Source organism: Lactuca virosa, chromosome 7 (assembly GCF_052849685.1).
Source record: "Lactuca virosa cultivar CGN04683 chromosome 7, Lactuca_virosa_CGN04683_v6, whole genome shotgun sequence".
NCBI classification, from domain to species: Eukaryota; Viridiplantae; Streptophyta; class Magnoliopsida; order Asterales; family Asteraceae; genus Lactuca; species Lactuca virosa.
This window is the reverse complement of record NC_136432.1, coordinates 7,918,127-7,928,939: the sequence shown is the minus strand read 5'-3', so window position 1 is coordinate 7,928,939 and position 10,813 is coordinate 7,918,127. Positions and strand designations below refer to the sequence as shown.

The 10,813-nt window shown below is 39.6% G+C and overlaps 1 protein-coding gene across 1 annotated transcript; it reads right to left on the bottom strand.

The window, feature by feature from the left end:
• Nucleotides 1-464: 464 nt before the first annotated feature.
• On the bottom strand, nucleotides 465-2,404 carry LOC145123282 (F-box/FBD/LRR-repeat protein At1g51370-like). The gene is made up of 2 exons (XM_079058495.1): nucleotides 906-2,404; nucleotides 465-797 (listed from the first exon to the last, which is right to left on the bottom strand). The coding sequence occupies exons 1-2, from the start codon at nucleotides 2,316-2,318 to the stop codon at nucleotides 729-731; spliced, it is 1,482 nt and encodes a 493-aa protein (XP_078914621.1). The 5' UTR covers nucleotides 2,319-2,404; the 3' UTR covers nucleotides 465-728.
• Between the last annotated feature and the right edge of the window lie 8,409 nt (nucleotides 2,405-10,813).

Genomic DNA, 10,813 nt, shown 5'->3' with positions numbered 1-10,813 from the left:
GTAAAACCAAAGAGATTAAGTTAATGGGGAAAAAGGTAACCAGATTAACAGATTTAACCTGTTGAGTTGACAAAACAAAAAAAAAAAGCAAATCTTGAGTACAGCATATTTAACATCCTACTTTAGAGCATCAATAGAAACAACGGACAAATGAAAAGTAGAAAATAGAAACCAATAGATAGCATCCTCCTTTTTTACTTTAATATGTAATACAATGACCCAACAAATCTGTGACTGGCATGGAAAAAACATGAGACCACATCATGACTTCACAAACATTAGACAACATCATACTCCAAAACTCAACAAAACCACACCACTTATGTTTGATCCATATGTTGGTCAAGACAAAAGCATGCCAAGAAAAAACTGTCCATTTTGCTTAAAGAAATGGCATCAACTCACTGAAGAAGAGATATTACTAACAAATATGAAACTTCAAAAATATAATAGATGCTTTGGAGTAACAACCAATAATAGTAATTCACCATTCACCATAACATAAAACAGTCGAACAGAAATATTCTGAGATAAGAAATGATCCACAACCCAAAGGACCCAATGGAACCAAGTGTACTTTACAAACGTATCAGAAAAAGAGATGAAAATAATTCATGATAACTTAAGTGGCTAAACATGAACTCAAAGCAAAAGCATCATCAATAAGTTAACCCCGTGTGTCAGTGTCCCTCTAAGAAACCATAATCATGCAAGAGCAGCTCCCTAAATCACCTTACTCCACGAAGCTTCATATTTGACGGAAGAATGAAACCTTTAGCTTGCAAACAAGAAATAGCCTACCAACCAAAGTAGAAGAAGAAGGACAACAAAAGTGAAAATATTAGGAGTAGGAGCATTGATTGAAACAAGTTTATCCAAAAGGGAAAAAGCAAAAGAAATTTTACCTTAGAACATAAATACCCAAGTTCAAGCTCCTTGACATGGCGAAGATTCATTATACATCCTTTAAGCACCTCTTCTTCCACTTCATTAGGCGTTGTGAGCTTTGTACAAGTATAATCTAAGTAAGCTTTGACTAAAGAAGACACATTTAGCAATAAAAGCTTACACAATGATACGTCATGGTCAATTGTTAGTGACAAAATATTAGGAGCATTGATTTCGATGATATCAGCTTCACATTCAACATAAGAAAAATCCTCGTATCCACGTAACACCAAGTTTTTAACACTCTTTGAAGTAATATCAAGCCGGTTATAACCATAGCAATTATTCAAAATCAAAGTTTCCAATACAGGACTCCCAGATAATATATTTTCAATCAAATCTTCATCTAAACTCTGGTATCCGGATATAGACAAACTCCTAAGACTTTTCCAACTAATCTCCCCAACTGGATTGAGCATGCATCCTTCTACTCTCAGCTCAGTAAAACATGAACTGGTGAAAACAATTTGACCCAATATAAACTCATATTCTGAATCCGTATTCCAAAACTCCAAGTCAAGCTCTTTAACATTACATCTTATAGCATAGTGAATCCAAATGTTTAGTTGCGACTGAAAATGAACATAATAACTGGTATACAGTTTGAATTTCTTGAGTTTGGTACATTGAGTTGGTGATAAACTAGTAGGAGCACTGATTTTGATGATATCATTGGCTTCAGATTCAGATTCATCATCTGAAATAATATTGAGCTGCCCATGACCATAGCAAGATTCCACTACCAAAGTTTCCAATAGAGGACTCCCGGATAATATTTTTACAATCAAGTCTTCATCTAAATTCACATTGGAAATACACAAACTCCTAAGATTTTCCCAACTAATCGCCCCAGTTGGATTCAACTTGCATCCTGCTAATCTCACATCGGTAAAACATGAATTGATGAACAAAAATTGATCTAACAAAAACTCAGGTTCCCGTCCCAAAAACTTCAAGTTAAGCTCTTCAACGTTACAACTTATAGCATAATGAATCCATTTGTTGAACTGCGATTCAAATCGAATATCATAAAAGGTATGCACTTGGAATTTCTTGAGCTTCAATTGGCGACATTGAGTTAGGGTTTTGTCCACCAATGATGCGAAATCGGAACTTGAGTTAGGGTTTTCGAAGGAATGATTTGAATGCTTAAATATCAGAGAAGGTACCGAAGTCCAAAGATGTTCCCATCGCTTGGCGAGTGTACTTGTTATGATGGCGTCTTTTGTGGACGGCAAACGAGAGAGGATTTCAAGAAGCAAACAATCAGGCAACGCACTGATTCCATCATCTTCCCCCTTCTCCATGATTTCTTGACATTTAATCCGTTTCTGGGCAATTTCACGTTGATTTTGTCCTTCTTCCAACATCTTCAACAGAGACTCCCTGCTTTCCCCGATCAAAAACTCCACAAAACTCGATTGGCGTATATGTAGTCATGTAGACCATAACGTTTTGCTTTAGCCCCCCTGGACTTTGAAAATATACTATTCGGTCTATAAAAATAAGATATATTTCCATGTTCAAATAATTTATTTACTATTAGCCGAATGTCAAAAATAATAATTATGTATTTTTTTTAACAATTTTTGAATGATTCAAAAGCTCTGAATAAATTTGTCTTTCGAATGAATATACTATGTTTGGTTAAGGCGTATGAAATTTATGCCATTCAATGTCACATGTGATAAAATATTTAAATTAAATCAACTTGCTGAAAAATTATAGAAATTACAAAATATGATATAAAAGCTCAAATTAAATATAAATCTTTTCAAACATGTTAGGTCTATTCATATCGTACATCAGGGCAAAGGGCAAGACAATAAATTTTGTTAGCTAACAGTTAATGTTTAGAGTTTTGTTGAACCATTCAAATGTGAAAAAAATGGTCCATGTTACTTCTTATTTTCTTTGGTTTCGGTCCAAAAAAATTTCAACTTGCATGAGAAGTCCAAAACATTATACTTTTGTGAATTTGGCCCCTATTTCATAATATACATCTTCTTCCATATCCTTATACTTCATTTATTTTCGTTGTAGTTTCTAATATTGTTTTGAAATTTAATACCCGTTTTTCGTAACATGTATTATTCCAAGTAGTATAAATTGTTTATGAGACAAGTACGAGCTGTTAGAAGTCATAATATGGTGTTATTATGATCTTTCTTGTAAACCTAACATGTGATTTCCACGGATTGATTGTGGTTATAAAACCTAACTAGTGGAATTGTTAGAAATATAAGATTTAGCTAATAGTGTACGGGGCTAAGTTATTTAGCAGTTATATTGTGGAGTTTGATTAGTTTGGTGACTATTAGTCGCAAAGTTTTGCTCGTAGTAGATTGTAACGAGTTCTGAGGAACTTGTTATTTGTTGATTAGGTGTTGGTAAAGTGGCAAGCTGAGATACAGCAAAAGCCAGAGACCTAAGCAAGAGTTAGCCTTACTAACGATCCAGGTGAGTAGCTCTACGCTTATACCTGATGTTATTGATGTGCGTTGTTGCATGATATGTGGAATATATTGTGTTATTAATCAATTGTATATTATTTAGATGAATATTATGATGTTGTAGAAATATAGATGCCAAGTGATAGTTGATATGTAGATTTAGTGGTGCGAGTAGTAGTGTATTTATTTTGGAATGTAGCATCTATTTTTTTAGGTATTTGATTTTAGAAGCTTGAGTTATGAAATGTTTGCAAAATGGGTCCCCAAGGGAAATTCCGTGACTTTTGGGTGCAACTTGTGTACTTTGGGCGTACACCTTGGTAAGCTGGGTGTACTAATCTCTGCGCCAGTACGTTGTGCGTACTCCTATACGTTGAGCGTACGTGGTTCAGGCCAAAAGACTAATATTTAAGGTTTATGCACTATTTAAACACATTATGGCCCCAAGACCTTTCCTTTTTGTTGGGTTTTATGTACTCTAACATTCTTATGGTACACATACAACCCTAATGCTTTGGATCTAAGTTTTCTCTAATTATATGTAACATCCCAAAATCGAGACCCAAATTTTTTTTGTTTTAAAGTATATTACTTGTAAAAATAGCTAACGGAAAACAACATTGAAAGCCTTTCAAACATAAAGTCTCAAATCACAAGTCTCAAAACCATTTTAGCAAATAGTATAATATCAGAGTACAATCCCAGGTTTCTCAAATGCGGAATATCATGTGTGGATGTGTGATGCGCTGCTACCCCGCCGGCTCCTTTCCCTTAGAATAAGAGGTACCTGAAATCAAAACTAAAAGCCGTAAGCACAAAGCTTAGTGAGTTCCCCCATCATACCCATACCAAAAAAATGCATAATCTTCGGTATCTTTCAACCGGTAACTGTCGGGCATAACCAGGAGCTGGGCTCCTTCCTCGGTATCTTTCAACCGGTAACTGGGAATTAACCTCCCCTTCGGTATCTTTCAACCGGTAACTAGGAGCTACTCTCCCCTTCGGTATCTTTCAACCGGTAATCGGGGACTAATAAACCCCTACTACTGCTAACACATGTCAAGCACAGTAAGCATATCAAGCACAGTAAACATATCAAGCACAATAATCATGTCATGCACAATAAACATATCTCATATCAACACTAGATAATTATCACAAAGACAATCATCTATCCAATACTCTTACTTGTGGGCCCGCATTGTGGCCGTAGACCTACTCCTACTAGGAGAAGACTCACCTCAAAGTCGTGTAGTGTCTGCACTGATCCCGGTATGAAAACTAACTCTCCTCGAATCCTCAATCCCTACACAACAACTTTTCTAACTTATCAATTCATCCTCGTAACCCTTACAAGGGTCAACTCCAGCCCAAGACAAAGTCAAGGTCAACACCTTGGTCGATGGTCAATCATCTGGTCAAAGTCAACATCTGGTTGACTCGACTCGCCGAGTTGGTCCACCAACTCGCCGAGTCCCCATATCCACAAAATGCCATAATCCCGTCCCTACTTGTCGAGTCTAGAAAGAGCTCGACGAGTTCGCCTTCAACAACACACCAGACTATCTTCAACCGACTCGCCGGGTTCGTCCTTGAACTCGTCGAGTTCATCTTCATCCATATGAAGGTGTTCAGTCTATGACTCGTTGAGTTCTCCTTGAACTCGTCGAGTTCATCTTCATCCATATGAAGGTGTTCAGTCTATGACTCGCCGAGTTCTCCTTGAACTCGTCGAGTCCATCTTCATGCGGTTGGTACATTGTCTTGAACTCGCCGAGTCTGTTCGTCCACTCGTCGAGTCCTATGATTTCCAGGTCCAAAACAAACCCCTAGCAGGCTGAGTGTTCCTTCCACTCAACCAAAACCATTTCCAGAAGACGTTTGGGGGGAAATGCGTCCCGACTCGCCGAGTCACCCAATCGACTCGCCGAGTCTCTCTTTGTCCAAAACTATACAGTCGATTATAATGGTTCTTAATGCATCAAAACCATAGATCTGACCTCCTAGGGTCCATTTTATACGTAAAGTTCCAATCTTGACGTCCATGCATGGGGGTTTTTGGCTCAAAAGCCATAAAAAGAAGTCTACAAGATGCATGGGGTGCTTATGGCAACAAAGTTGGAACCTTTATGCCATAAGGACCCCCAATAGCTCCATATCTGGAGTGCAACTCCAAGCACCCCCACAAAATCCGATTTTAGCTTTCTCTAAACTCATAAAAGGGGTAGGAATAGCCTCAAATCAAAATCTAAGAGATAGATGGTCAAGGTTCCAGCTTTTTACCTAGAATGAGTTGAGAATGGAGCAAAACCTCTGGATCTTCTTGCTACTACTTGAACTCCCAAACTTCCTTCCTCCTTTCCAACTTCAAAACACACAAAAAGGTACCAACAAGCTCAAGAACACACAATAATGGCTAGGGTTTCGAATTAGGGCTTTCTCTGGGTTGGGAGGAACAATGGAGGTTGTGTTGGGGAGTTATAAGTTGTTTAAATAGGGTGCAATCCCAAATATTAGGGTTTTGTCCAGACAACTCCTACTCGTCGAGTCGGTCCCCCGACTCGTCGAGTAGATCACTAAAACCCCCGCATAATGTCGAGTCTACTCGATGAGTTGGGTCTCCAACTCGCCGAGTCCCAGAGTAGAACACCAAAATACTTGAATTTAAATACGTACCAGGAACCAGGTGTTACAAATCTCCCCCACTTATTTTAGACTTCGTCCTCGAAGTCTACTGCTGAGTCCTGAAAAAGCTCGGGGTAGTGCTCCCTCATTTCGTCCTCCAGCTCCCAAGTCCATTCCGAGCCCTTACGGTGTTGCCATTGCACCTTCACCAGCTCCACTCGCTTGTTCCTTAGATCCTTCGACTTCCTGTCGAGGATCGCCATAGGCCGCTCAATGTAGTTCAGGTTGTCATCCACCTGAATATCCTCCAAAGGCACCACTGTCGAATCGTCCACCAGACTCTTCCGTAACTGGGAGGCGTGAAAAGTGCTATGAATATGACTGAGTTCGGCTGGCAGGTCCAACCTATACGCCGCCTTGCCCACCCGGGCGACGAACCTGAATGGTCAAATGTACCTGGGGCCCAACTTTCCAAGGCGACACCTTCAGGAGCACCATATCCACGACCTGGAATTCCAGGTCCGAACGACGCATGTCGGCATAACTTTTCTGCCGACTCTGAGCAGTCTGAAGCCTACTCTGCACCTGCTGGATCTGCTCCGTAGTCTTGAGTACCACTTCGGTACTCCCCATGATCCTCTAGCCAACCTCACCCCAGCATATCGGGGTCCTACACTTCCTCCCGTACAACATCTCGAAGGGAGGACGATCAATACTCGCATGATAGCTACTATTATAGGAAAACTCAGCCAAAGGAAGGTAAGTATCCCAACTACCTCCGAAGTCTAAAACACATGCCCGCAGCATATCCTCCAAGGTCTGGATGGTCCGCTCACTCTGACCATCCGTCTGCGGGTGAAAAGCGGTGCTAAAGTGCAGGCGAGTACCCAACTCGTCATGAAACCTCTTCCAGAACCTGGAAGTGAACCGTACATCCCTATCAAAAATCACTGAGACGGGCACTCTGTGTCGGGCCACAACCTCCCGAATATAGATGTCGGCCAACCTCTCGGCCGAAATGCTCTCCTGGATCGGTATGAAATTGGCACTCTTGGTCAACCGATCCACGATGACCCATATCGAATCCACTCCCCGAGCGGTCCTGGGAAGCTTGGTGATGAAATCCATGGTAATATCTTCCCCTTTCCACATGGGGATGTCCAGCGGCCGCATCTTGCCGTGAGGCCTCTGGTGCTCATCCTTGACTTTCCTGCAGGTCAGGCATCTCTCAACATACCAAGCTACATCTTGCTTCATACAGGGCCACCAATAATCAGGACGAAGATCTCTGTACATCTTCGTCGCCCCGTGATGGATGGAAAACCTGGATTTCTGCGCCTCCTCCATCAATACCTGGCGCACACCTCCATGATATGTGTCGCACCCCCAAACCAGAACGGCGGAAACGTTCGGGGGCGGAGGACTTAAGGTAAGTATCACAACACATGTAACATAGTAATCAAAGTACAAGCAACCATTGCATTAATAAGTATAAGTTTTACATAAGTGTTTAAACTTTACATATTCAAACACTAAAGTAGGTACAGTAGAAGACAAGAGTCGCAGTACGGTACTAGGTAGTCTTCTCAAAAGCTTCTGGAGTGTACCTGTCTACTGGATTCCTGAGAATACAAGTTATTTGGAAAGAGTAGATCAGCATTTAAGCTGGTGAGTTCATAAGTATTTTAGTTCTGTTAAGTATACCCTAAGTTCTTTGAATAAGTTCGCTGGTTTCTCCAGGAAATCCTATATTTCCTGAGGTGCTAGATTGATAACCTCAATAGTTTCCCTCTGTAATTACTTAGTTTATACTGATTATACATAACACCATATCGAATGGACAGTCAACTGGGTGTATCTGCCCTAAGCCCACAACCAAACAAGGAACAGGAAGTAAGGCAGAAGTCACACACTTCACTGTCAATCGAGCATTACTTATGTATAACTATGATGTAATAACTAAGGAATTATAGAATTAACCACTAAAGGTCTTTTATGTTATACTAGTTTACCGAGATTGAGTGATTAAGTTCCATTGAATAAGTGGTTTAATCCCATAAACCGTTCTCTTTGTATTATTGTTTTGTATTTGTATTCCTTTATGAAAACTTGAAACTGAGAGTGTGCCTGTTTCCACAAAGGTGTTAATGAAAACTGTATTAAACCATTGTATTTTGTATTCTATAAACTGGTACTTTGAAGGTGTAGTTTCGTTTATTTGTTTATACACTAACGTATTATTGATATCTTCTTAATGAGTAGTTATTATAACCATACTATGACGGATGGCCTGAAACAAACGCTTTGTGGGCGTTTAAACTGGTGATAACAATTGTCACTCATCGGCGTGTATGCCGGAATGTACCTAGCAGCCTAAGTGCGGGGTGGTCAATCCCGATATAGATCTACACACACTTGTTTCGATCCCCGGCTGGAGATTCAGGTTATAATGTCAGGACTTTCCTATGTTGTCTAAAATGAATTAAACAACCTGAATATAGAGTCTCATAAAAAGCATATTAAACGTTACATGTATATTATTTTTGAAAACCCAATCATTCTGAAATAATGATTGATAGTATATTCTTGAATCAAAACCCTAGTTTCTTGTAAAACAGTGTATTCTAGTATACTTCAATCATGAATTATTACCTCGTGTTTGCTAACTCTGGTACTATGTTTAGTACCATTGCTAATGCAAACCCGGAATTATGTTTTATTACCTCGTGTTTGCTAACTCTGGTACTCTGTATAGTACCATTGCTAATGCAAACCCGGAATTGTGTATTATTACCCCGTGTTTGCTAACTCGGGTACTCTGTATAGTACCTTCGCTAATGCAAACTCGGCAGGATGTATTATTACCTCGTGTTTGCTAACTCGGGCACTCTGTATAGTACCTTTGCTAATGCAAACCCGACATTACCACGTGTTTTCTAACCCTGGTACTCTGTATAGTACCTTTGTTAATGCAAACTAGGTATGATGTATCTTTACTTCTTTAATATGTTGTTCGTATATTAAAGGTATTATACATATCTTGGTATAGTTGAATGAATTTTGGTAATTTCCTTGGGAAGTATACAGTCGTGGATCATACTTTTATATTTAGTTTTGAATCATAAATTATACCTATTATAATTTATATGTTCTATCTGATTAGCATGAATTCTTATGGAATATCACCTTTGCTCAGCCTGATACAAAGGTAATGATACTAAAAGGAGTAGCCTTTTAGACTCATATATGTATAATATATATATAATTAAGAAGGAAACGACCTTTGGACAAATAACACAACCCTAATTCCACATCCAAACGAGGAAAAGGATATAGGATAATTCATTAGTCTTATGCCCTTCAAATCTTATTTATATATTTATACATATATAAACATGATTTTGGCATTTATACTTTGAAATAGCTTATAAAACATTTTTCAAAGAATTTTAACGGAGTTTTTACATGACTTTAAAGATTTAACATGGCTTCACGTTATTATGAAAGTATTTGATAATTCTTAAAAGCATACGGAAACATTTGTGTGATTATTATCACATACAGTTATTAACACAATTTAATATTGTGTTAAACTTGTATTCCCCCCCCCCCTAAAAAGCATATAAAAACATTTAAAAAGGTATATTATAGGGGTATGAACTCACTTTGATAAGCGGTAATTCGGGCAGCGTTTCGTTTCCCGGAAAAGAGTTTGTTTGACGAAAAACCGGCTCAAACCGGGCAGAGTTTCGACAGGAGAGAGGATGACTTCTCGAGAATTCCGGGGCTTGCTTCGGGCTTTAGACGTGATACCGGGGCCTTCGGGGGTCGTGAGAAAGTCGAGGGGGTGAAATGGTGCAAAATGGGTGAAAAATGGGGTGAAAAACCCTTCCATCCGAGAAGGCTCGCACCCTTTATATAGGGGTGCGACGGCCAAAGGGGGACAGCTGGCGAGGCGAGGAGGTGAGTCAGCAGCTACGTGGCAGCTCCTGCGAAGGCCAGGTGCGAAGGCTTAAGGCGGTGGAGCTTCTGACCCGGTGCGAGACACGTGACTTCGGACAGGTGGCCTCTTCTAAGTGGACCGAAGTTCGGTCCAATGGGGAAAGAAGGTGACGACTTCGGACCAATCAGGAGACGACACACGAGGCTGCGGTCCAATGAGAAGCGAACACGTGGAGGCCTCGCATGCGAGGTGACGTGTCCGAAGCTGACACATGCGAATTTGCCTGGTTTTTCTTATTTTTCTTTATTTTTGTGCCAAAACTTGCGAAAATCATAACTTTCGCATACGAGCTCCGTTTTTGGCGTTCTTTATATGTACGCGTAGGTAAAATCATACTCTACGACTTTCGTTTAGACTTCGTCGGCTGATTTTGACTTTATTTTTAATATTATTATTTTAAACAGACCGGGACGGGAATTCGTTAAAAATTCATAACTTCTTCATCTGATGTCCGTTTTCGTCTGTCTTTTTACCGTTGTGCTACTTTTGACGAGACCTTCGATTCTCGTTTAAGTTGCGTCGGCTAAATATCGATCGATTTATATTTCGAATTTTTAGCTGTCTACTGCTAAACCGAAACTTCGAAAAATCATAACTTCGTCATACGAAGTCGGATTTTTACGTTCTTTTTATGAACGTTCTCGGTTTAACATATTCTACAAGTTTTATTTAGATTGTTAAGGCTAAAAAGCCTTTTATCAAAAATTCGCTTTTTACACTGAATAGTGTTTTGTCGGTTTTATCGCGGATTTTCGATTGGTCAGAACTTCTTCGTTATAACTCG